The following is a 27967-nucleotide window of genomic DNA, read 5'->3' as shown; positions in this document are numbered from 1 at the left end:
AAGGTTTTGGAGACCATACCTACAGAGGGACATAGACTTGGTTGAAGGGGTGCAGAGAAGAGCTACGCATATCCTTATTGGCTCACGGGGCTTGAGTTATGAAGAGGGACTTCATTTTTTGAATATGTTTACATTTGATGAACGCAGGTGTCGAGGAGATATGATCGAAGTGTTCAAAATTTTGAATGGGATGGATAGGATGGACCATGAACTTTTAGTACACCGCCAATCGACTGCTTTTACAAGGGAACACCAGTATCAATTGGTGAGGGACAATGCAAGGCTATGGTGTCGCAGGGAATTTTTCTCTAATAGGGTTGTTAATGAATGGAATAGCTTACCTCCGGAGGTAGTAAATTGTAACACAATTGACACGCTTAAAAAGAAATACGATAAACATGTTGAGGTAAATCGAGAAGCTATCCGTACTTAGAATAAGACAACCATAAGTATTCTTTATGGGTATTGTATACACATGATAATATATTATCATGTGTATATATTGTTTACAATTTTGGTTAATTGCATTTTTAATTGGGTTGCTATATTTTTGAAATATATGACATCCATATTTTTATGGGCATCTTTTTCTCAGCCTCCTCGTTGGGCATTTTGCCTGTTGTGGCGTTGTATTTGAGACTTTCCAAGGTGAACTTGGAAAGAAAAGTCATCTAATCTCTGCTGGGAATCAAACCCAGGTCCTCTTGCAATCCGGGCAAGTGCACTACCATATGTACCACTGGAGACACGACCTTGCTTTTCTTATTTCATGCACTGTGGCATGAGGCACTATTACTACTGAACCAGACATGTACTTCGTCCATATTCCGCTGCGGAATTTCTAATGAATTGGTACATGTTGGAATGTATGTGTATGTGTAGTGAACCTGACGTGAAGCTTGTTTCTGTGTAATGCTTGTTATGAGTAGTGCTGCCATCTGCCATCAATTTTTTTTAAACATGGGTGAAGTGTGATGATTGAATAATTTTATTGTTGTAGGCCTGTTGCTCTCTGTGCAAGACTTTTTAACGGGGACATCGGCTCGCATTCGTGCTGGCATGAGGCACTGAAGTAGAGGCTTAGAAGCCTCCCTTAACTTCAGTAAATGGTTCCCAGGTGGGACTAGAGAAAGTGAGGTTGTTATTTTCATTTAGGATTAATTTAAAATTAAATTAAATTTTTTAAAAACATAATATTTAAGTTATTAATGAGGAATATTTAAATTAAATTCATTATTTTATATCCTGGTTTGCAGTTTTGTAACAGTTGTCTTGTTTTTGACAGAGATTTAGCTTATTCTGTTCAATAATGTAGAAACAGTGTCCTAAGTAGTTAATGCCCTTGTTCAACCATAGGCGGAGATAGACTTGGAAGTCTGGGGGGGGGGGCATGATGATAATGATGTCAGTTCACATATACATATATACATTAGATCAGCAGTTGACTCCACCTTTGATGGTGGTATCTCCGCCCATGTGTTCAACCGGTCTGGGTTCAAATCCCACTGAGAGACATGAAAGCATTTCATTCAAAATTTGGTCTAACTGTCAGTCCTAGGTTAATATTAGCCTTTGTTTGCATAAAATAACCTTTTAACAACAAAAAAATTTTCAAGTTCAATCAACTAACCACATCTAGATGAAACCACTTCTGATCAAAGAATAATTTGAGAATGCAAACTGATCAGAGTCTCCCAAAAAAAAGTATGGCTGCATGTAAAATTACTGTTGTGCAAAAAATGATAAATGGTAATGCAGATCTTTTTCACATATAATTATTTTATCATTTGTTTTAGTTTAGTGCCAAAGATTATCAATGGAGGCATTGCTGGCATCATTGGAGTTACATGTGTCTTCCCTATCGATCTAGTGAAAACAAGACTTCAAAACCAGCAAGTTGGACCTCAAGGAGAAAAAATGTATAATTCAATGTATGCCAGCTATTTTTCATGCTAAAGCAATTTATAATAATATAGTTTAGTTTACTTAATCACTTCAGAGTTCATTTCCTTGAAGAAAAAACTGTCCAGTAAAAATCTTTTTTTATTTTATTCCAATGCTCTCTCACTCATTTTCAAAATTCATGTATAATTACCATGGTGAAAATGTAGCTGCAGGTTTTACATTTCTGCTGTTGCCATTTTTTAAAATGTATTTTTGTTCAAATAAGGCTTTAGTTTGAAATTCTACAAAAGTAGCAGGTTTATTTATTTACAATTATACCCATACAAATTAAATCTTCTCTAGTCTAATTTTCATGGTTTAGATATTTATTTTCTGGTGCCTTAATATTAACTTGAGCTGATTTTATAGATTTAAAATTTTGTTTTAAATTCTGATATATAGGTTGGATTGTTTTAGGAAAACATACAGCAAAGAAGGTTTTTTTGGAATGTACAGAGGTAAGAGCAGCTTTTTTTGTTTCATGAAATATCATTGCTAATGTTTCAAGCTCCTTAAATAAAGAAAAATATTATTTCCCTTTTTTCTCACAGAAGTAAGAAAGGTAAAAAACTAACTTCTAATAGTTTGCAATTAGTAGTTATCTTAACTTTGTATCATAGTTACAAATCAGCTTAATAAACAAAACATTTCCACAAAACAAAAAAATAACACTGCCACTGTTTATTTTCAATCCTTTTTTGGAAAGATTCAGAATGAACTAGCAAAGTTTGTTTTACCAAATTAGTGGTATTTTTTAGAAAGCTAAAAGCTCAATGAGGTTGCCAAACATTTTATCAGATTTCTTTGAAAAAATAATAACTTTTTTAGCGTTAACCATCACCTTGAGTGTTGAAAAGTGCATGAGATTATAGTTGAAAAATGCATTGGTTACAACAACCCACACACACACACACACGTGTTAGTTGCTAAACTATTCTAAATTAGACAAGATTTCAAACTGAGAATTTTTATTAATGTCTTTAGTTGCCTTGGATTTCACAACATTGTGTTCCGCTGTGGTTGACAAAGTATAAATATAGCGCTGTTTTTCATAATCAAAAAATTATTTCTTATTCTTTTTATGTCATCCTATCTTTTCTGTGGCTTAGTCCACTCACGTCTAAAGTATGCCATTTAATTTGAAGGCATTCAGAGAGATGTAGATTTGGTAGAGATGGAACGAGAAGAAGAACTAGGGCACTTGTTTGTGTGCTGGGTTTAAGCTATGAAGAGAGACTTATGTTTTCATTTGAAGATCGTGTCGGGGCAATGTGATCAAAGTGTTTACCCCCATTTGCATCCACGAACAGAGTATTCTGCAAATTTTTATTGTCTTTTATCACCAAGAGCAGAATAGTGTACAAATTTTTATTTTCTTTTATCATTTACATGTGAAATATTCAGTAAAAAGATGATTGTTCTTTATCATTGAAACATAGGTGGAGATAGACTTGGAAGTCTGGGGGGGGGGGTGCACGGTCATTATTGCTGGGGGGCACGATGATGTCAATTCATATATACATTAGATCAGTCGACTCCACCGTTGACGCTGGGGGGGGGACAATGCCCCCCACACCCCCCTCCCGTATCTCCACCCTTGCATTGAAAGTACAATTGAATTATCACTAATCATAAGGGAATAATAATTTAACAAGGGAATAAAGACCAAAAATATCAAAATTACTTTTTGTACTCTAAAAAGTATCTCCAAGCTTCACTCTATATGCAAGTGGTAAGAAAAAAACAAAAACCAGTCCCTAGAGGCAGATGGATATAGGACTTTGAAAAAGTGTAAGGTTTAAGAAGCTGATGTACCACTCATACAATTTTTTTTTTATTTCTCAAAAACTTGATTTTTGGACTTATTCGCTTCTTAGAACCAATGATTCAATTGTCCCCTCAGGCCAATGATTGCTTTAGGCAATGTGAAATAATCTGTGGTTGTATTTAGAGATGTAAAGAAAAATACTTGGAGGTTATAATTTGACTGGGCTCAACTAATTCACACAAGTTTGAAATTGTATTTTTGCCCAATGCCATCAAGGTTGGTATATTTCTGGTATTTGGATACCAGTTTCATTATCAATGAATAGTGATACAGACCAACTATGTGTTGAGTGCAACAGAATTATGAAATCAGTAGCATATTAAGAGCCATGATGCAAATGGGTTACGATCTTCAATTAAATGTATAGGACGAACCATGAATTAGTGAACACAGGATTGGAAGTGTATTAATGAGTGGACACCAATATCAGTTGCTTAGGGACAGGTCTAAGTTGCGATGTTGCAGGAAGTTTTTTTTTAAACAAAGGTGTGAATACGTGAAAACCTCTCAGATGTTTTACATTTTATTACAATAGATACTTTTCAAAAGAAATATGAGGCAGGAATAATCAAGTAACTTACTATTCTTGAATAACAACAATATTTTTAAATGCATTGTATTTTTTTTTCAGACTTTTTGATTTGTTATATTCCTTAAATTTGGGATTACTGTCCTTTGGTATAAATAACATCTTGGTCAATCAATGGTATTTTTCTTTATTTCAGCCACCTTGTTAAGAAATCATCCCATTTGTGGCTCTTGCTTTTGTATTTTATGAGTAAAAATATAAAATTTGCTTTTAATTATGTGTTTTCATTTCCTTAGGTTCTGCTGTCAATATATTGCTCATCACACCTGAAAAAGCAATAAAATTAGCAGCAAATGATTTTTTCAGGCATCATCTCTCTGCTGGTTCTGGGTAAGAATTTGTGTACTACTACAGTTTAACAAATAATCATTTCCCTTTCAAAAATTATACTTCATTTTATTTCATGCATTGGCTTATATGGTTCATACAAATATAGTTACTGTTGAATTTTTGAATTACAAGTCAGAGAGACCCTTTTTTTAATCTATAAATTTAATTGTTTGTCAAGTTTAATTTTTATGAAAAAGTTACAAAATTCTTTTTGGACAAAACATTAGTTGATTTTGACAAATGAAAAATTTCACCATTAAAAAAATTACAGTTAAAGAAAGAAAAATATAAATTGTTGCAAATTTTTACATCAGTTAGAAATAAGAGCTAATCAAATTTTTTTTTATGGGATGCCCGAATTTTATTCATGTATTTATTGTTTATAAATATAGAGCTAGCACCAGGTTTTATGAATCATTCATGTATTGCATCTGAATTGTATAATAATCATTACTTTCTAAAAAGATACTGATATTTTGAAGCAGAGTGTTCAGCACACCATCCTATTGTTTGGCAAGTTTGGGTTGAAGTGTTGATAAGGGTAGGGGGAAACGTAGTTATTCAGATTTGGTTTGGTCTCAGCCTAATTAGCATTTGTGTGTGTGACAAAAAAAAAAAAGGAAATGATGTTTCAATATTTTTCATAACTGCTGCTCAAAAAATAAGCTCTGTATGTATAACAAAACTAAAATTCAAAATGTAGACTTTTAATGTAGAATCAAAATGTAGAAAGTCAAAGCATAAACTTTTATGCCAAACCAAATGTTGAAATAATTTGAACATAAATTACAGTGAACCTTTACCATCTATGAAGACAAATCAAAAGAAAAAACAGATCTCTTTTCTGTTTTTAAAATTGCTTGAGAAAAACCATTCATTTGCTTATATGTGCAGTGAAACCTTGCTATAACGATACATGATACAATGATAACTCCCTTTACAATGATAATTTTCTATATCTACTTTGAAATTGCCTTTACCCTAATGCTAAATGCCTCTCAATACAATGATACCCTCTATTACGACAATTCCCTCTATAACGATAATTTTTTAACTTTGCTCTCTGTTTCATTCTTTTTTCAAAATCTTTTCTTTAAGGAGTCTTTGTGATATTAGTTTTATTGTTTTCTTTTCCCCAAATGCTTGTTGTGGTGTTATCTGATTTTTTTCACCATCTACATCCTCCCCTCATCCCTAGGCTATTCTCACTGGTTAGCATTAGTTAGCTTTTGAACAATCTTCTTTTGGGTATTACTGACAATACTTTTTGGTATTACCTGTCGCGCATGGAGAAGGCTTTCTCGTTATTTGAGAATAGCAGCACAGTCTAATTGTTCGCTACTGTAGCTGTATCTTCTGACCCACCCACCTTGGCACTTTTTTTAAGGACTTGTCAACTTTCTTAGGCTCCAGGCATTCCTTTTTGTCTATTTTTTTCTCCAGAAAGGAACTGGGGGGGAGGGGAGAGACTGCCCCAAGTGGAAAAATTTAGGAGTTTCACTTTTATTTGAGAACAAAGAACACTTATATAAAATTATCAAATTTTAAAGTTTTAGGGGCGGCAAAATCATGTTTGCCCTAAGCGGCAAAACTCCTAGTATCTGTCTCTAGGCACCCTAATTCTAAAATTCAACACCTTCTGCTGTGTTACAATAATGTAATCTAGTGCTTCTGCTATGTGACATGAAAAATCGCTGGGTAATGTATCCTACATGGTAGGTTTTCAACAACTACTACAGTAGGTAATGTAGGTTTTCAACAACTGCTACAGTAGGTAATGTAGGTTTTCAACAACCGGAATGTACAGTAAGAAGGTCAGAACTGAGAAGTTCTGTCATCAGTAGGATTCCTTCCATGGTCACTATTAAGCTGTGCTGGAAAAAAATTAACTTTCAGCATCTCTTATTCATAGTGATATATGTTGACCAAACGGCAAAAGTATCAGATTATTTCAGACAATAATCAAGTAGTCGAATCATTAGAATTTTTTACTAATTGTTTTTACATACATATGTTTTCGTGTGTCAAAATAGATTAAATACTGATCAGTTAAATAAATATAAATCAAAGCCATATATCAATGATATAAAAGTTTCTTTATCAGTATTTTCAAATAAAATCTACAAAGGGGTACGATATATATTTTCTCAAATTTTTGGTCACTCAAATTTCCATTGCCATATTATGTTTTTGCATTCAAAGTAATTTTAATTATTGTTATCACCACTGGTATACACAAGGGGTAGTGTTCCTTTGAGACAACATTTAAAAAAAAACAAAAGTAGTAAAAAAACAAAACTCCTCCCTTGAGAAAATTCTGCCTATGTCTATGATTATGAAACTTTATGGCAAACATGAAATTTTTTGTTGCCTACATAATTAATTTTTAATAATTAATTAATCAATATTGGGCAAAATAAGAACTCATAAGTGGGGGCGCGGTAGCCCAGGTCGATAAGATACTCGCCTAAAGTACCAAAGGATATGCAGAGGTGTCGCGAGTTCGATACCCGGTTCGTCCTTGTCAGAAAACTTTCCTGACATAGGGGTACAACAGAAATGGCGACATGACCGCAGAAAACATTGCTACCACAGGGAGTCCCCCATCGAGGGGTTAGCGTACCAACCCCTCGACGAGTATAAAAAGAAGCCTGCCGTTCGGAATCGGCAATAAATTGTAGGTCCCGGTCTAATTAGCCCTTGTGTGCAGAAAATGACCGTGGTGCGACAAAAAAATGATCAATGAACTCATAAGTGCATTTCTGATGATAGACTATGAAAACTGAAAGAAATGCCTGTAGTGCCATAATTGCAGCACGGTGAGATGATGATGATGCCTCTCGATATAACGATGATCCCTCTACAATGACATTTTTCTTAGGTCTGCACACTATCATTGTATCAAGGTTTCATTCTATATGTTTTCTAGTGATTAATTTTTCAAAATATCTCAAAACTGCAGTGGTCAGAGCTTAATAATCACGAATCCTGGAATAACTTCAGTATTGCTTTTGAGCACTTAAATGTCTTTGCTATTGAATATAAATTCTATATCTTCCTTTATCGTTTTTTATTTTTTATCACTACTATAAGCGGAGAAATTATGAATGGTGTTAACATTTTTTCCCTGCAATCTTTGTTTTTTGATACTTTTTATACTTTGACTATAAAGGCAAATCTGTGAATTTATTTTAAATCTATGACTTTCCCCCTCACAATTTGTTACTTGTTTTTTGAGCAGTAGGGTATGTATCTGTAAAATAACTAGTATTTTTATGTCTGTAATTTTCTTTGGTTAAAAATCTGCTTTAAACATTAGTATATTCCTTTTTATTGTTTCTCTGAGAGATGACAGTGAAACATAGTATTGGCTGTATTGTGTGGTAGATTCACTGAAAACATTAACATAAATAATAAAATTAAGAGTATTATTCAAAACATTTAGAGAGTTATAATACTTATATTTTTCAAAAATAATAAAATTTAAAATCATTGTTGAAAGAGGCTACTTTAATGAAATAAATGAATTTTATATGCTTACATGTTCCAGACACCTGACTTTGCAGAAGGAAATGATAGCTGGTGGATGTGCTGGATTTTGTCAAATAATAATTACCACACCCATGGAACTCTTGAAAATTCAGTTGCAGGATGCTGGTCGTGTTGGTAAGTCCATATCTTATTAAAATCAGTAATACAATGTGTCATTATGTGGCTATATATTTACTTACAAGAATGGTTTAAAAAAATTTTAGCCTTGAGCATAGTTGGAAATTCTGTCTGCAATTTACTTTCCTGAGTTGCATGAAACTGTAAGTCACTGTAATAATTTGTGTTTTACAGCTTTCTGAAGCAGAAATGTTGTCTATTTCTCTTAAAATGATAAAATTATTGTCATGCAGTTATAAAATTCTTTGTGCAAGAAGGCTTAACTCTCCCAAATGAAATTCAGTCGAAAGTTCACATAGGCATAAGAAAACTCTCATTTTTAACAGTAGAAAAATTTTCTGCTGTTTCAAGTATCATAGCACCAGCCTTGAAGATGATTCTCATGAAAGATATTGAAAAAGTGCAACAATACCAGAAATGATTGAGCAAGTGTATGATATAGTATTGTATGCCTAGCAGATGAGACTGTGAATTTGATGAGATTATAAATGTTTTAATAGAACATGCAAGGCAATCAGTGAAAATCCTATAAAACAATAAAATTGCTTATACAGTCGGCCCCCCGTATTCGCGGGGGTTACGTTCCGGGGGTGACCGCGAATGCGGGAAATCCGCGAATAACCGAAACCATAGTTTTCTTCTTGTATATCTCATTTATTGGACATCATGGGAAAGAGCAGGGTGACACAGAGGATAGAACGAAATGTAAAAGAGGGTGCAGCGATTGTTGGCGATGTTTTCTGAAAGAACATTGTGATTTCTGTTTGCCGTGTCTTCTTCATATCATCAAGTATGTTGTAATATGATGACAAAGCTTCCTCTACCAATTTTTCTAAATGTGAAGAGCGTACCATATGGGGGATCTATGCCATGAAAACAATCCATTGCTGATTTGAACGTGCGAAGCCTTTCCGCTATGTTACTCATGGTGAACCTATGTGTGTGTCTTCTACTACTTTATCTTGATCTTCATCTGGTAACGCTTCAGTTTCAGGAGCATGCAACCTGCATTAATTCCTCCTCGGTCAACACCTCTGAATTGCTATTAATTTAGCTGTTCGACTTCCTCTATATCCATATCATTGAACCCTTCTCCACCCACCTGTTTCGCTAACGTGACAATGTCTTTTATAGTCTCTTCAGTTGGCTCTGTAGAAAGGGTTGTATCGTTTAGTGCACATTGTGGCAAAAGGTTAATCCAACCCAAGAGGACTGTTTCTCTCTTGGGAGCAGCCACGGCTCTGGTGATGACAGTAATGTCATTAGCGAACCATTCTAAATATGCACAACTCAAATTTTGTAAACAAAACACATGAATGACGATTTCTGAGTGTTGAAAAAAAAAATTCCAATAAAGGAAAAAAAAATGCGAATACGGAAACCGCGAATACGGGGGGCCGACTGTATAAAGATATTACTCTCTGGTCCCGATGCACTTTTCATAGTGTTGACATATACAATCTATAATGATAACTCCTTTATAATGGTACATTTTGCTCATCCCTCAAGTATCGTTATACAGGCATTTCACTGTATCTGATACAGTTCTATGTGAGAAGGTGGCCACACTCATTCACAGTAGATCAAAAATGTATTGGTACAAAGACCTCTGAATGATGCTTAGATCATTTCAACGAGAGTAAGAATAATTTTGTATGTCTCATAAATCCACCAAATTAGTAAATGATGAAAACTTATTTCAAATATTAGTACCTCAATGAAGGATGACATCTGATTATAGTATTTACTCTCAGTGATTTACTGAACAAAATCATAAAGTAAGAACAATGCCAATAAGGAAACAAGACTTGAAGCATTTTGTTATAGTATACACTTTAACATGAAAATTATTATGTATGATCATTTTTTATAATAAGGAAAGAAATGGGTATGTCTCTGTGATGTAATGGCTAGTGTGCTTTCCCATATGGCAAGAGGACCATGTCTTGATACCAGTGTGACAAAATTGTTTTTTACAAAGTTCTCATCTCTCAGCATTTATATATCCTTTTTCTTTGATGAAAATTATTGTTCGTGAGCAATAAAATGCAAGCTGGAAATTTTATTTGATAAATAATAATATTACAGTCGTCATCATCATTGACCATTTTCAATCCACTGCTGGATGAAGGTCTCCTTTAAATTTTTCCATTTTGCTCTATCTGATGCTTTAGCCATCCAGTTGACTCCAGCGACTTTCTTGATCTCATCAATCCATCTTGCATGGGAACGCCTTCTGGGACATTTGACACCATGGGGTACCAATCTAGAATACTTGTGGTCCATCTGTTGTCCCATCTTCTTGCAATATGCCCAGCCCATTTCCATTTTAAACGTTTAATTCTTTCCATGATATCATATACCTTTGTGTAATTCCTTATCCAAGTGATTCATTTTCTGTCTCCCCTTGTGATGCCTAGCATACATCTTTCCATGCTCCTTTGTGTTGTCTGTAGCCTTTGTATCATCTTGCTTGTGAGTGTCCATGTTTCAGCTCCATAAGTCAGTGCTGGTAGCACACACTGGTTAAACACTTTTCTTTTCATGCATAATGGCATGTGACTCTTCAGAATTACGCAGTTTTTACCAAACTCCATCAAATCCTGATCTTTCAGTTTATTTTATTAATGATTCTGTTGTCCATGGTAATTTCTTATCCCAGGTGTACATAGCTTTCTGCTTCTTCTTTCTCTGTGTTGTTAAGCAAGATTATCCTCTTCAATGCAAAGGGGTTGAACATAACTAGTCTTTGCAAAGTTCTGCATATTCCACTTTTGATTTAGGGTCATTCTTCTTGATCTGAAATTCTCTCCGGTCTTTCATAAGTTTCTTTTTTTCTTCTGTTATTTTCTTCACCGGTTTGATTTCTTTTTCTCCAGCGACTTCTTTTGCTACTTCTTTTAGGGTAGTGGTTAAAGTTTTGTTCATCGTGGTGACATCTTGTCCATCCTCAGTGGTGTTATATAGCAAATCAAATCAATTCTTCAGCTCTAACTGGAATTTATATCTGTGTTCTTGAAGCTTTATCATATCGATGACAGTTTTTGTATTTTTTATAAGTTTCGCTCTTATCAAAAATACAATATCCCTTATTCTACATCTCACCAGTCGATGATCACCTCCTGTATTTAATTTGTTGAGAACACTGCAGTCTTGGATCATATGCTTCTTATTAGATAGAATCACTCACTTGTTGTTCCAGTTGGGCTTCTCCAGGTCCACTTTCTTTGGGGTTTCTTCTTAAAAAATGAATTCATGATGCACAACTGTTTGCTCTCTGCAAATTCGACGAGTTGGTTTCCTCTATCGTTTCGTACACCGTAACCATGACTTCCAACCGAGCTTTCACCATTTCTTCTCTCTCCAATTCTGACATTGAAGTCACCCATTACTAATTTGATATGATGGTTTTCTTTACTATGCAGCTTGTCTAATTCTTCATAAAAGTCACTTCATAAAATACTTGTTCCATAGAATAGCTTGTAGTTGGTGCATAGACTTTTATAATCTGCATCCGGTATCTGTTTGATATTTTCATAACCAACTTTGCAACTCTACCAGATGTACTATCTAACTCAACGATGTGAGTTAGATAGTACATTTTTTCCACTTTTTATGAATGAGAAATCCTACTCCACTGGTTCTTCTATTATCTGTTCCTCTGTAGTAAAATACATATCCACTGGCAAGTTCGATTTTCTCCTTTCCTTTTCTTACTTCACAGATGTCCCAATTTATTCTTTCCAGTTCTTCTTACAACTCCTGCAAACGATTTTCTGAAGAAAGAGATCGTCCGTTATACGTGGCCAAGGTCATGATCTTATGGCAGCTTGGTCCAACCCAGAGATTCTTAGCACCCTCTGTCTTCATATCTTGCTGGTTGCTACCGTAACCAGGGACACTCAGACTGCTGGGGACTGAGGGCCTTAGTTTATTGACAGAGTTCATATTTCTTTTTCGAGGGTTTTTGGCCGTAATCCTCCATGCTGGCCAGTGCGGATTGAAGAAAGCCCATCTGTATCCGTTCACCACATGTTAAACATGGCTACTTACAGGCTGCACTACGAGAAAGTGCGGATTGGACTTTAAGCAGTGGCGTCGGAGCCGGGGGTGCTGTGGGTGCTCGAGCACCCACGAGAATTTGTAAAACAGGTCCGAGCACCCACAGAATTGATTCAGAAATCGAAATTTCCTATATGGAACTCAAGACGAGCACCCACAGGTTCGAAACACTTCCGACGCCCCTGACTTTAAGTCTGTACTCCTAGTCAATTCCTTCAAGTCTTCATAATGAAGCAATTAAAGGGTCTTCTAGTTGACAAGTAAAGACTATTCAACAGCCCAATATTACTACGAGAGTAAGAATAATTTTGTATATTTCATAAATCCACCAAATTAGTAAATGTTGAAAAAGTATTTCAAATATTAGTGCCTCAATGAAGGATGACATCTGATTATAGCCCTTGTATATAAGAACCCCCCATGTTGTGCATGTCAGAAGATAAAAAAAGAGCATAATATTACTAATAACTTTATCTAGGTGCTAATATTAGTTAAATTTTGAACACCAGTTCTAATAAATGACCTAATATACACCGGAATCCACATCGTAATAATGGACTACTATATATTGTGAAATTTATATTTGTGATGTGTAGTGAATTTAGAAATTATAAATTTGAAAATAAATACAAATACAAAGCCACAACAGGCAAAATACCCAATGAGGTAGCTGAGAAAAAGTTGCCCATAACAAATATGGATGTCATATATTTCAAAATTACAGCAACCCAATTAAAAAGGCAATTACAAAAACTAGAAACAATTATATATATCCTATAAAATATTATACAATGCCCATAAAGAATACTTATGGTTGTCTTATTCTAAGTATGGATAGCTTCTCGATTTACCCCAACATGTTTGTCGTTTTTCTTTTTAAACGTGTCAATTGTGTTAGAATTAACTTCCTCCAGGGGTAAGCAAAGATTGAAAGTTCGGATCCAAAGGAGAGATAAGTTGTTGCATCATTTTATTTAACTTTTTTTTTCAGCTGCAAAGAATGTTACTCAGGGTGAAGCAGTAGTAGCAACATCTGCGACTTCAATAGCACTCCAACTTCTACGCACACGAGGGATATCTGGATTATACAAGGGAACAGGCGCAACCATGCTTCGAGATGTCACATTCTCCATTGTTTATTTTCCTCTATTTGCACATCTAAATGCTCTTGGTCCAAGAAAGAAAGATGGAAGTGGAGATGCAGTTTTCTGGACATCCTTTTTGGCTGGATGTGGTGCAGGTTCAACTGCAGCATTTATTGTGAATCCTTTTGATGGTAAAAACTTGCTTCACTTCTTTCTTAAAAAATATTATTGAATCAAGTTTTTGTGCGTATTAACAATATTTAGATGATTTACTGCATAAACGAATAGAAATACTGTATATACTCATGTATAAGCCAACTCGCATATAAGACGACCCCCAACTTCAGGATCACCAAAACCGCAATAAATTGAAAACCCATGTATAAGCCGATCCTGAAAAATCTGTGCATTTTAGAGAAAAAAAATTCTCATATTTTCATGAAAATGAATAGCTTGCGGAAATTTACAATAGAAAATGATTCAAACTTTTTTAATCCATTTCTTCTGAGTCTTCAAGCTCATCGTAATCCATCAGATCATCATAGGGGGTGCAGCATCTTCGTTTTTATCCTCATCTGGGCTGTCATCACCATTGTCACTTTCAAAGAGGATATCATCTTCAGTTCCGTCCATCAAATTGCTGATGCAACACTTTTTGAAGGATCGGATGATGGTTTCGGTGGAAACAGAATTCTATGCCTCATGTACCCATTGGCACCCAAGGCCAATGTCGGGTTTCTTTAAAGCACCACTTTTTGTAGTTTCTTTATCATCGGAACTCATCGATTCGATCCGCAAATTCCTCAAATAGTCTTTGAGAGGCTTGTTGATGCTCACATCTAAAGGCTGTACAATCAACGTTAGCCCACTTTGTATCAAAGCCATTGATGTTTTCGATTTTTTTTGCCTCAGCTTTGACGTTATTGGTTCTGTGGGGTCTGAACATATCCCATACCAATAATGCTGAAAAATGACTACTAATTGTGGGGGTCGATATTTTCTCATCATCAAAAACTGACCTGAGTATAAGCCGACCCCCACTTGAGGAACGAATTTTTCCACAAAAAAACTCGGCTGATACACAAGTATATATGGTATATAAAATTATACATAGTTGGACCTACTTATAAGGACCCTGCTCTTAGTGAGAGTCTGGATTTAAGAAGCAAATTAATGCATTTTGTTTGGTACAGTGCTAATTGTATCACAATTCTGTTGCTCTTAATGAGCAGGTTTATTATGGCAGCTCAGATTTAACGAAGGATTCAAAAAGATTATTCTAGTGAAAATCAATGCAAAAATGAGAGAAATAGAAATAAATTGCAAGAACAATCACAAACTGTTCAAGTTCTTATACCACTCTCATCATATGAAGATAATACACGTTGATCAGGGACTGTCAATCAAATGGTTCGACAAAAAGTTTATTACTCCTTTAGGCTTGTTGTCAATGTGCAGGAAGAGCAACACTTTGTCTGGAAGGGAGGGAAGATCATGGAAAATAAAGGTAAGAAACTGACAAATCAGAATTTTGAAAAAATTGGTTTATTCAGCTCTTTCCAATGTCCAATAGATTCCATGTATTGTGGGGATCATCAGTGGAATTTTTTCCCCCTATGTTGTGACATGTTCTTTATTTTTTGGAAAAAAATGTCCAAAAGCAAAGTTTTTATTGTTAAAGTTAAATAGGAATCATGAAGTTACTAGAATAAAAAAGTTTAAAATAAATATTTTATACATCAGATATTGATATAATTTCATATACAGTGGAACTTCAGTTAACTAGCAGTTCAATTAATGAGCAAATTTTGATTTGATTAACGAGTGATAATTTGTGTTACGAGCAAAAATTTTGGGCTTTGTTTATTTATTTTCACGTTATCATAATTGAGCTGATGGTTTTTCGCTTTCGTCCACACAAGTGCTGTGAAATTGTAGGTAATGTACTTACCTACAGTCTTCGGTCAGTATGCCTAACTCAAAAAATGAACAGCCCTACGAATGAGACTGTTTACAATATGAAACTAGATTGTAACCATGTGTATGTGCGCTTGAAATTTTTTAAATTCTGCTTGGAGAAAAAATTTGGCCTGATTGTTTTATTGACCATGACTTTGAGGGGCTAGCTCATGAACATGGGCCACCATTTCTTAGGCGATTGTGTCCTTGGAGAAGACCATGAGACTGGAGGTGCATATGCTCAACATTCAAGAACAATTGGAGGAACATGATCATATCTACAGACGAACTGATGGATCTACATTGCGTGCAAGAGCTTTTGCATGTACAGCTTATTAAGATCTTGTTTATTATGATTAACGCAAGAGATTATTATGATCTCGTCTGAGAAACACAAATAGAGAAATGAAAAGTCCCTCACTTCAAATGAGATTAAGAGGTGTGTAGAACATGGGAATCTGTGCAAAGCTTTGTAAAAGAGAAGCACCCCGAATAAAGCTGTAGCAGTACGAACAATAAAGAATAGTGCGATCTCCCATTTCCAAAAAAACAAAACAAAAAAAACAGAGGCAAAAGCAAGTGTCATAGATCGGATTCCATTTTTAAGTCATACAGATGGTGAGTGTAGTGTGTAAGTCGTCCTAAACGGTAGTCCTCCTCTGTCTGGTCGTTTAGAATAATCTAATTTGTAAACACATTATTAGGCTGACCATATTTTCTCGTTAGAAATACGGCACATTGGGATTCCAAATACGGGAAAATACGGGACATCGCCAATTATCGCCAAAAACAACGCCAAAACCAAACAAAGTTGCCAAATATTGTTGAAATTACGGAAAAATCACAATGGCGAGGAAATGATGCATCGCTGCAAATTGCAGTAGATTAAAATATATTCCACGAAACACAAACGTTCAAGACAAATGTGGGAGATTAATATTCTCATATATAGCTGTAATTATCGTAAAATAATTCATGAGTTGAAAAATAATGTCAATCTTTGACTTCAATAAAGAATAAAAATTCAAGTAGGCTTCGTGTAAAATACAGGAAAAACCGGGACACTTTTGCTAAAAAGTCGGGACGGCCAAAAAAACAGAAAATACCGGGACTGTCCCGGGAAATACGGGACGTATGGTCACCCTATACATTATCGTATTGTATATTTATTTATGGTATCATTTTTTAAATATGTTATTGTATTATTTATTATATTATTATGTTGCATTGAATGAATGAATGATGTTTTTATTAGTCATTTTTATGTGAATGCAGGCCCGTCATTTAGGGGTGGGGGGGCCCGGCTTTTGAAAATACACTAAATATGGTATATATATGTATACACACACATAGAGTACATGTGCTTCCCCCCCCCCCCCGGAAAAAGTTGAAATGACGGCCCTGTGTGAATGAATAATTGTGGAACGAATTATACAATTTTACATTATTTTTCATGAGGAAGTTTGATTCGCATAATGAGCACGATTGTGGAATAAATTTAGCTTGTTAACCAAAGTTCCACTGTATATACTCGCACTATAAGCACCTGATTTCCGAAATTTCATTTCTTTTACTTGAAAATGAATTTAGTAAGTGACCAGATTTAATTAGCATTTTTGCTGAAAAAGCTCCTGGTTATAAGTGGGTCCAACTGTATAAATCTGACAAATCTTTATAATATGTTTGAAAAAAAAAAACTATTTTATCTATCAATACATTTATTCCTGAAAGTCATAGATACTTTTTCTTTATGTTTAAAACCTTTAGTGTTCTTGAAAGTTTTTATCTGTGACATTTACTTTGACTTCCTTGCTCTTTTCTGCTTAAAAGTTAGTTTTTTATTTCACATTATTTTCTTCAACATTATGAAGAGTTAAATCTGCCCATGGAATTATTATATATTTCACTTATTTGTTGCATTTTCTTTTTCAAAAATGGACTGAATGAAATTAATTTTGCTGTCACTGTTATATGACTTTAAAATCTTCACCAAACCATTGGTCTTTCTTTTTTTGTTACATTTTTATAATATGATAAACTACATCGCCAAAATGCACGATGAAATTTCCTACATGTGTAAGCGAAAGAGGGTTCTCATACTAGGGGATTTCAATTACCCGGGTATTGATTGGGAGAACCTTTCATCTGGAAATCAGTATGAAAGAGACTTTCTTAAGTTGGTGCTCGAAAATTTTTTGTATCAGCATGTATCAGAAGCCACTAGGGGTACTGCTATTTTGGATTTAGTTCTTACTAGTTCTGAGGATCTAGTTGAACATGTTTCGGTGGGGGAAGAGTTTTCTTCCAGTGATCATCGTATCGTCAGATTTCACTGTAACTTTTCCTCGGGTAAGGTTGATAACAAAAGATTGGTTCCTTGTTTTCGGAGAACTAACTTTGATGTTTTGCGAAGAAGGTTAGCGGAAGTTTTCAAAGACCGGTTGGAATCAGTAGGGGTGGTAAGTCAATGGGAAGAATTTAGTACGAAGCTGTCCTCTGTTTTGCACGACGTCATACCCTTTGTTCGAAAAAAGCGTGTTTGTACATCACACCCTCTATGGTTCACGGATAGCGTGCGGAACCTTTATCTTGAAAAGAAAAGAGCATTCAGAGAGTATAAAAGTGGACGAGGTGACCTATCATTGTTTACTGATAAAAGGAGACTGTTGAAGAAAGCGATAAGGGATAGTAAAAAGCAAGTTGAATCTAGGTTGGCAGATAACATTGGCTCTGACCCAAAATCATTTTTTCGATACGTCAATAATGGATGTAAGGGGACAGTTGGCCCCCTCTCGATAGGAGGCTCAAAAGTAGAGAGCAATGTAGGCATGTGTAGTGCTTTCAATGACTTTTTCGCGTCGGTTTTTAATGGAGATAATGATATTCGATATACGGGTGTTGCATGGGGTAATAAAACGCTCAACGATATTCAAGTGGAAGACGTGGAGGTCCTAAATCTTCTAAGAAATGTATGTGCAAGCAAAGCACCAGGACCAGATGATATCTATCCCAGGGTTCTCAGGGAAGGTGCTAATGAATTGTTGGGGCCAGTCGCACAGATATACAGGAGTAGTGTTGCTGAGGGTATCGTCCCGAGAGATTGGAAACTGGCTAACGTTGTTCCGATATTTAAGAAGGGTAGTAGAGAAGTGGTGTCTAATTATCGTCCAGTGAGTTTGACGAGCTCCCTCTCGAAAATTTTGGAAATTATCATCAAAAGGCAGTTTGTGAAGTGGATAGACGAGAATAATGTATTGTCGGATAATCAGCATGGGTTCAGGAAGGGGAAGTCATGTGTAACTAACCTCCTTTGCTTCTATGATTACGTGACTAAGGCTTTGGGTAAGAGCAAAAATGTCGACGTTGTTTACCTTGATTTCCAGAAGGCATTCGATCGGGTCCAACATGGCAAACTCTTGAAGCGTTTACACGAGATTGGAATAGGGGGCAACTTGCTGAATTGGATAGAATCGTGGTTAAGAGATAGGTCGCAACGAGTTATGGTGAACGGGGAATTCTCTGGTTGGACAGACGTCACAAGTGGAGTTCCTCAGGGAAGTGTCCTTGGCCCCATACTTTTTTCACTTTTTATCGATAAACTCGATCAGGGTATCGATGGAATTACTAGCAAATTCGCAGATGATGTGAAGCTAATGGGGGTAATCGGGAATGAAAGCGATAGGGAGTTGCTCCAGACCAACTTAAACAAGATTGCAGCATGGGCAAATGAATGGAGCATGACGTTTAGCGTAGATAAGTGCATGGTCGCTCATTTTGGTTCGAACAACCAACGGTTCTCTTACGAGTTGAATGGTGTCACTATCCCGGATGCAACTAGAGTCACCGATTTGGGAATTCTCATTGACGAGCGACTTAAGTTTTCTGAACATTGTTCAGCGGTTGTCAAAAAATCGAATAGAATGCTTGGTCTCATTTTCAAAAAGGTCTCTTCGCGTTCTCCTAAAGTCATTCTTCCGCTTTTTCGAGGCTTAGTTCGTCCTGGACTGGAGTATGCGGTAAGGTTTTGGAGACCATACCTACAGAGGGACATAGACTTGATTGAAGGGGTGCAGAGAAGAGCTACGCGTGTCCTTATTGGCACACAGGGCTTGAGTTATGAAGAGAGACTTCATTTTTTGAATATGTTTACATTGGATGAACGCAGGTGTCGAGGAGATATGATCGAAGTGTTCAAAATTTTCAATGGGATGGATAGGATGGACCATGAACTTTTAGTACACCGCCAATCGACTGCTTTTACAAGGGGACACCAGTATCGATTGGTGAGGGACAATGCAAGGTTATGGTGTCGCAGGGAATTTTTCTCCAATAGGGTTGTTAATAAATGGAATAGCTTACCCCCGGAGGTAGTAAATTGTAACACAATTGACACGTTTAAAAAGAAATACGATAAACATGTTGGGGTAAATCGAGAAGCTATCCATTCTTAGAATAAGACAACCATAAGTAATCTTTATGGGCATCGTATAATATTTTATCATGTGTATATATTGTTTGTAATTTGTGTTAATTGCATTTTTAATTGGGTTGCTGTATTTTTGAAACATATGACAACCATATTTTTATGGGCATCTTTTTATCAGCCACCTCGTTGGGCATTTTGCCTGTTGTGGCGTTGTATTTGTATTTGTATTTGTATTTGTACAGAATAGTTTTTTTTTTTTAATGTGGTACTGTGTGTATTTTGCTAAAATATTAATTTAATTTTTAAATATTGATCTTTACTGCTGTATTAGAAACAAAAGCTGAAATTATTCTTTGTACGTAGTTGTGAAAACTAGGCTGCAACTGCTGAAAAGGGCTAGTGGAGAAATTGCATATAAAGGAATACCAGATGCTATTGTGTAAGAATTTAATATAAAGCTTCGATTACATAAGTACAGTCTACATTCACTTTTATGAATCCGTACGGACTTGAAAAATTTGTTCATGAAGTTGAAAGTTCATAAATGGGAAAGACGTTTAAAAAATTAGTGCTTTGTTTGGAATAATCAGAAAATTAATTCATAAAAATATGCAGCTCTTTTTGGAGGTGTGTAAAATTGAACGTCGACTGTACAATGATTTTTTTTTTTAATTCAAAATGTGTGGATTTTGTTGAAATTTAACTTGAAACCTTTTATAGATTGAAAAAATGTCTTATTTTATATGCAATAAAACCAGACTTTATATTGAGAAGTTCAGAACAACAAAAATGCTTAATTCGTTTTCAAATTTAAAAAAATAAAATTTCAGAATTTAAGAGCTTATAGCAAGTGTTAGTAACAATGATATTAGGCATACTTAACTGTTTAAAATGTAATTTGCGATTATTTAAGATTTTCTTTAAAATGTTAACTACATAATAATTACAAAATAATACAGTAATACATTCAAGTTCTGCTGTAGCAAACTTGCAGATATAATGAAAAATATTTTGGGTCTCACACCAAAGAATGTTCTCTTATCAGCACCAAATTTTTGGTTCCTTGGAATTTCTTATAAGCAGGTTTCACTATATGTAATAAATAGAACAAAACTTGAGTTCACATGTTCATATTAGGAATTATCTCTTGGAATTTTTATGGTTAATTCTCTGCTCAGATGACAAAATGTTGCGTCACTTTTTCAAAATTTCAGAATGTCAAATTCATAAAAAATATTTTGCCAAAATGTGATACTTTAGCTTTTTGACTTAATACAATTTGCCTCCATTGTTTCCTCATAAACTGAAAAAAAAAGATGAAATTTTTCCATCTTCCAAAATTTTTATGAATGTTACTCCAGAATGCGAACAACTCAATTTTTTTGGGAAGAGTGACTTATGACATTTTGCCATCTGAGCACAGAATTATGATTGATTATCATAACCAACATGGGGGGGGGGCTAAGACAAGGTCATCTCAAGAACACCATTGTTCCCCAGGTGATTTTTCTGAGGCCCTACCAGGCAAATTTACATGCATACTCCTCCAAAATTTCAACGATATCTCATTTTTGTGAGGCCCCTCTTCTCTTGAGGCCCCAGGCCGGCCCATGTGTTAAGACGGCACTGAGTTAAGAAGGCTTTAATCTTAGAATCTGGAATAATTGTATTTGTGTATTGTGTGTTTATACTTGTAAACTGGACTTATTTGTATAATCTATGTGATGTATATGTATATTTTGTGATTAATTTACATTGAAATTAAAATTGTTTTTCAAACTTATCTTCAAAAGCATTCTGATGAAACAATAAGGAGTCATGCCATGGATCATTCAAATAAAAAAAAAAGTGTTTGATTCAATTAAAAAGAATAATAATCTCTCTATAGAGACAAATGTTCCTATGGCAGAGCTCAGTATTAGCTCCACAGTGTATTTGAGCTTGATTGAAAACAAGAGTTAAGATGTGATAGGCCTTTTGTTGGGTCATTTGATTGATATTCACCACTCATCAAATGTATCAATTCCTCATTGTGAGAGAAGTAAACCAGGGCGTACCCAGGATCTGAACTAGATGGGGGCAACTCACTGATACTAAATTTATACATGGCCTGTGCTGTGTGTTAATTACTACACTTTAATTTCTTTCCTCTACCCCTCGCTGGGTATGCCCATGGGAGTAAAACACATGCATTAATAGTTACAAATGATTCAATTTCTTCAAAAACCAAAACTCTCGTTAAATTTATAGTTGCTAGAAATAGGTCCTACTGTTTACGTAAAATAAGTGTTTTAAAATATGTTTAACAGTTTTATTTCTAATCCGGATAGATTTTTAGTTATAAAAATGACACATTTGATCCCTTCTAAATATTTTCCTCACATAAATTTCTTAAGCTTTTCAACTAACTGTCTGTCAAATCACTCAAAAATAATATTTTCATCATTTAGGTGTCATAAACTGATTTTTTTGATCATTTTGATGCTGACTTTATTCATTTTTGTACATTGTCCATTCAAAATTTTTATCAAAATGACTTTTAATTTGCAGGCGTATTTTTCGAAATGAAGGTTTGAAAGCTTTCTTCAAAGGTGCAGGATGTCGAATGATTGTCATAGCACCTCTGTTTGGTATAGCACAGACTGTTTATTTCTTGGGAGTAGCAGAATGGTTGCTGGGTATTAGACGAGGGTAAGCATAGGAACTCAAATTAAATACCAGGCGTACTAAGATTTGAGTACTATAAGAATGGTGGGAAATATGCTGAATAATAATATTAGTTGCAATAATTATTGAATTTTTTTATAATTTCCTTAGTTAAAATGGTAATGATTAGAACTAAAATATTGAAATTTTTGTACCTTGATTAATGCCATAATTTTATAGAAAACAATGTTCATTTATGAAAGCAGCAAAGAGCTGAGAAAAAATATTTTTTATGGGATTAGGAATATCTTTTATGTTGTGTGATTCTAATATTTTTACTTCATTAACAGTTTACCCCCCCCCCCCCAAAACTTATTTGCCTGCTTTTCCCCCTTTTATTTGCCTGATGATTGCTTAACCACGTATGAAATAAATTGCAATTTTTTCTTTGTTTCACACAAAAATACAAAAAAATATTTTTGGATGAGTTTCTGATAATTTTTTCTTAGTAGAATGTTCATACCATCAGACATTGCCATTGTCAATTTTTTGTTATGCAATATGGTGAATGGAAAAAAAAATACATTGAAGTAATAAATTGAATCAAAACATGAAGATTTCGGGTTTGTTATGAACATCATATTATGTAGTGAGTTTAAAACTCATAAACAGAAGTGAAAATCACAATATCTTAAGCTATCCCAGATATTTAATCTTTGGGACTAGACAAGTATGTGATGATGGTGAACTCTGAGCTGTCTTGTTATTTCTTTCTCTCTCTCTTCCCAGATAAAGATTTTTATCTTGAAAATATTTCTTATTGAAAAAAATGACTTGCCTTCTCTTTATTAAAAATGAATGGTTTAGCTGAGATGAACCATATAAGAACTCAGTTGATATTGCACTACATAAATAAAGAATAATACTTTCAATCTTCAATACGTTGCATACTTCTTTGCAAAAATAATAACATATTCATGTTAAATTTTTCTATGTTCATCGCTCTTTGAATTTTCTCTTTGAATCTATCTTAATGTAGAAACATTCATGCTTTTTTTTGTGGTGATTAAAAAATACATCTTTCTTCAAAACAACTGACAATCCAAAATGGTTGTTCTGATAGATATGATTAGGAAAACAACAAAATGCTTTCCCTTTCAACCTTGTGGGATTTTCACATTTTGATATATTTGTACATTGCTAAGGCATTTTTCTCTTTGTTATTGGCCCTTTTGCATTGGTTTGTGACATTACCCCGGTAATGGTTATTTTACATTACCGAGGGCTGTTATCCCTGGTATAAATCAAGAATCTGCATATATCCTTTGAAATATGTTCACCAAACCATATGATTTTTAATAATGCTTGAAAGTTATGAAAAAATTCCATATAACTTTTTTAAAATAATATTGTGCATTTGATTGATATCAGTTTTACTAATTCTGCTTCTTTTGTTTTCATTTTAAAATGCATGTAGAGAAGAGAATGAAAACTAATGGTAAGCAGGGTTCCCTTTTTTAAATCTCGCATTCCTCCTTTTTTTTTTCTTAGTTTCAATATTAAAATAATAACAGTTTGTGTTATTAGAAATTACTTGATACAAGTGCATGTTTTCCTTTTGATTTTGTTGTTTTCAGTATCGTGTGCTAGCTAAGAAAAAGTCTGATGTGTATTGTCAATAAACTTGTGTAAATATCAAGATTTTTGTTTTTTCTGACATAATTTTGTTATATTGAAGATGAGTTTCAATTAGCCTTTTTGAAAAAATTTTGGTTTCTATCAAGTCATTCAAACTATTAAATCAACTTTTCTGCAATGGTATTTCAAAGAAATCCATTTAAAATGTTGTCTATTGAGCTGACAAAAAGTAGTGTCAAATTCTACATTCTTCAGTGGTTTTGGTTTTCAAAATATAGCGAAATGGTAAAAAATATAAGTAATGAGGTAAATTTATATTCTTAGTTAAAATCTCTCTGCTGGTAAAACGGTTTTTTGGCATTTAATGCTGTTCTTTCCCAAATTTCAGCCATTTTTCTAATTCGAATATCTCTGTGAATATTGCACTTAGAAACACTGAATTTTTTTGTTGGCATCAGGAGAGACAGGGCATCAGCTTTCTAACTGGAAGTTAGAGCACAGGAGGACCATATAAAAATTTAGATGATTTTTATTTTGTTACGCACTGTATTTTCACTCTCAAAACTGGTACGTGCCTGTTGAGCATTTTTTAAATTTGAATCGTACTTCTATGACAGACAGTTGATGAGATAAAGGCCTTGCTAGCATGCACAGAACATCCTGTATACAGGGTGCATTGGTAACAGGAGACATGACATTTTACTTGCGAACCATTGATCCGATAGGCATACTTCCAATTAGAAAAAGTATCCAAATGGGGTGTAGTGCTCAGATATATCATTCATGTTTTGCGTAGTTATTAAAATAAAATTAACTTTTATAGACACCCTGTGCTCAAAAACTCAATTGGAAAGTTGTTGCCCTGAAGATATTCAAATTCGAAAAAAGAAGAAAAAAACAGCATTATAAATGCTAGTAAACCGTTTTACCTGCATTTAATGCAGTTTTTTCCCCAACTTACCTCAGTTTTTTGAATCTGTATATCTCAGCAAATATTGCACTTAGAAACAGGGAATTTTTTTTTTGTTGGCATCAGGAAAGACAAAAAACAGCTTTCTAACTCCATATAAAGAGTTGATTTTTTTTATTTTAATAACTAAACACCCCCTTGCAACATGAACAACATATTTGAGTATTGCACGTTATTTGGATAGTTTTTCTAATTTTGAGTATGTCTCTAGGATCAACGGTTCACCAGTAAAATGTCATGCCCAGTTACCTATGCACCCTGTATATAGAAATAAATCACCTTTTGAGAGGATAATGGACACATATAGTGAAACCTGTATAAAACTGAGTGTCAAGAGACAAATTATTTTCCGTTCTAGACAAGTTTTCATTTTATAAAGGTGCATCAAAAAAATATGTGCAGTGTGTAATTTCTGTGCTTTTGTGAAACTTAAATTTTGAGAATATCACCCTAAATAGTATATACCAACAAGTATGAAGTAGCTGAAAATTTATTAAATATACCTTCTATTTCTGTGTTAGACAGTCTCCATCTTAAAGAGTTGGTCTTATTCTGTTGGATCTGATGACATCACAAATTCCATTCTTAAATTTTGTGCTGATCAAGTCTCAGATTATCTTTAAATACGTCTATTCCCCCCCCCCCAACAACTGAAAAATCAATAAAATTATTTCAATTCATAAATCAGGTTCACTTTCCAATCCCCCTTAATTTTAGGCCAATAGTAGTCACCTCCTTCTGTTGTAATATCTTTGAACATATTGTAGCAAAAGAAATCTGTACCCAGGCTCCATCAACTTTTTTCCCCCAATCAACACAGCTTTAGACAATCCCTCTCTACTACCTCTCAACTGACCCTCTTCATCCACAACCTCTCAGGAGCCATCGATGAAAACCTACAAACTTATATTATTTTCATAGATTTCTAAAGCTTATGATAAAGTTCCCCATGGTAAACTTCTCTTTAAATTCTCTGATCTTTTCTTCAACATACAATTACTTAATGGATGGAGGCTTTCTTTAAATATCATAAACAGTTTGTCCATTTTAAAAATCATAACTTCCCATCAACCTCCGTAATGTCTGGTACCTCTCAAGGATTGGTCCTCTCCCCGTTATTATTCTTAATTTACATCAGACTTCCCAGAATCCCTCAACTTCACCACTAGATTCTTTGCAGATGACTGCATAATTTACCGTATCATTCACCAAGAGTGATCAAGAACTTCTCCAACATAACCTGGCTTCCATTACTGACTGGTGTTCATTATAGCAGATGCCTATCAATATTTCAAAAACAGTTCACATGGGTGTTACTTGTAAATTACTTCCTCTTGAATACTCTTACTACATCAATAATTTAACGTTATCCCAAGTTTCTTAAATTGAATACTTTGGTGTCATAATCTCAGACGACCTACATTGGAACAAACATGTTGATTACATTTACTACAAATGTCTTAACAAACTTTTCTTCCTTCACCGCAACCTTAAACATTTCACTTGGGATATCAGACTACTCTGCTACTAAACTTATAGCTGTCTTGTTTTTTCCGATGCCACTGAAATCTGGGACTTCTACACCTCCAGTAATGTAGACAAACCCGAATCAATCCAAAATAAATCCACCCGATTTGTCCATGACTGCTCGCCATCTTTTGTTTCCGTGTCTGAACTTAAAAACTAACTTAATCTCCTCCCCCTCCACTCTTTGTCTCATTACTCGATCAACCCTGTTATATAAGATTTTTCACGGTCATCTCAACTTTGATACTTCTGGTATCCTAGCCAAACCATCCTACATCTCCAGAAGACCTGACCATTCCGTTTAAATAAAACCTATTTTTGCCTCTACTGACAGCTTTAAATACAGCTTCTTTCCTCATACCATTGGTGAATGAAACAAACTCCCCAGCTCTATTGTTGACTCCCCCACTATCACTAATTTTTTGTGATATCAAACAATATCTTTGTCACTTTCAATCACATCCTCTTGTGTAGGTCTCAGGGCCAGAAATATTGTATAAATAAATAAGAGCTTTCTCATAATTGAAAAAGCATTAATTACCCACTACCTATTTTTCTGTTTTGTTTAAGACAGGTTTCTGTCTCATATAGTGTTTGTTTTAGACAGGTTTCACTGTACCGGTGTGTGTGTGTGTGTGTGTGTGTATATATATATTTTTTTTTTTCATGATATATTTGTGATTCAGTTATTTTTCATTGTAGGAAATTCTGAACTACAAAATACATCTTCATTCGTCTAGCAGCTGATGAACATTCCTGAAGCAGTTCTTCGAAAATAATTGTGGTATTTTTTTTAAAGTTGTGAATTCTATATTCATGTTCAGAGTTTAACATTTTTTTATGATTTATCAGTTGACAGCTGTGTTTCTGTCATGTCTTTCAAGATAAAGTTATATTTTCTTTCATTGGCTGCTCGTAAATTTTTAAATATGCTTTGTTATCTGTTGCAAAAGGAAAAAAATCACACTGAGCATCTATACAAAAAAAAAATAAAGCTTGAATTATATTGCTTTTCAAGTGATTAAATGCTATGCATAAGGCTTTAATATATTTCTAAATACATCATTATGAAAGCATCAGACCACAGGTTTAACAGGAATTACAAAAATCCAAAGCAAACTGAGCCGAAATTGATCCAAAAAGCTATTTAAAAACAAGTGGTTATTATATAACCAGGCTTGCGTATAAAAGATGCAGAGTTCCTAGTATCCAACAGTGAAAATTTATTGTTAAATGTTTCTGGTGTTTTTTCTATCTCCAATATTTTTATTTTATTGAAGTTGTAGTCATTATT

General features: G+C 34.4%; 1 protein-coding gene across 2 annotated transcripts in view; it reads left to right on the top strand.

Moving 5' to 3' along the window:
• Window positions 1–27653, top strand: part of LOC149072155 (mitochondrial glutamate carrier 1-like) — a 75746-nt gene extending 48093 nt beyond the window's left edge. The window contains exons 3-11 of one of the 2 annotated variants that reach the window (XM_089246080.1): window positions 1797–1931; window positions 2347–2402; window positions 4598–4691; window positions 8242–8357; window positions 13414–13698; window positions 20256–20331; window positions 22443–22583; window positions 24016–24036; window positions 27376–27653. In XM_089246080.1, the coding sequence (XP_089102206.1) occupies window positions 1797–1931; window positions 2347–2402; window positions 4598–4691; window positions 8242–8357; window positions 13414–13698; window positions 20256–20331; window positions 22443–22583; window positions 24016–24034 (922 nt within the window). In that variant the 3' untranslated portion in view covers window positions 24035–24036; window positions 27376–27653. The remainder of the gene's footprint in view (window positions 1–1796; window positions 1932–2346; window positions 2403–4597; window positions 4692–8241; window positions 8358–13413; window positions 13699–20255; window positions 20332–22442; window positions 22584–24015; window positions 24037–27375) is intronic. The other variant, XM_089246081.1, reaches the window with a different exon arrangement.
• Window positions 27654–27967: the final 314 nt, after the last annotated feature.

This window comes from Pholcus phalangioides, unplaced genomic scaffold, assembly GCF_987345545.1.
Source record: "Pholcus phalangioides strain wild (caught in Gottingen) unplaced genomic scaffold, Ppha-v1.0 ptg000017l_1, whole genome shotgun sequence".
Classification (NCBI taxonomy): Eukaryota; Metazoa; Arthropoda; class Arachnida; order Araneae; family Pholcidae; genus Pholcus; species Pholcus phalangioides.
This window is presented reverse-complemented; position numbering and strand designations above follow the sequence as displayed.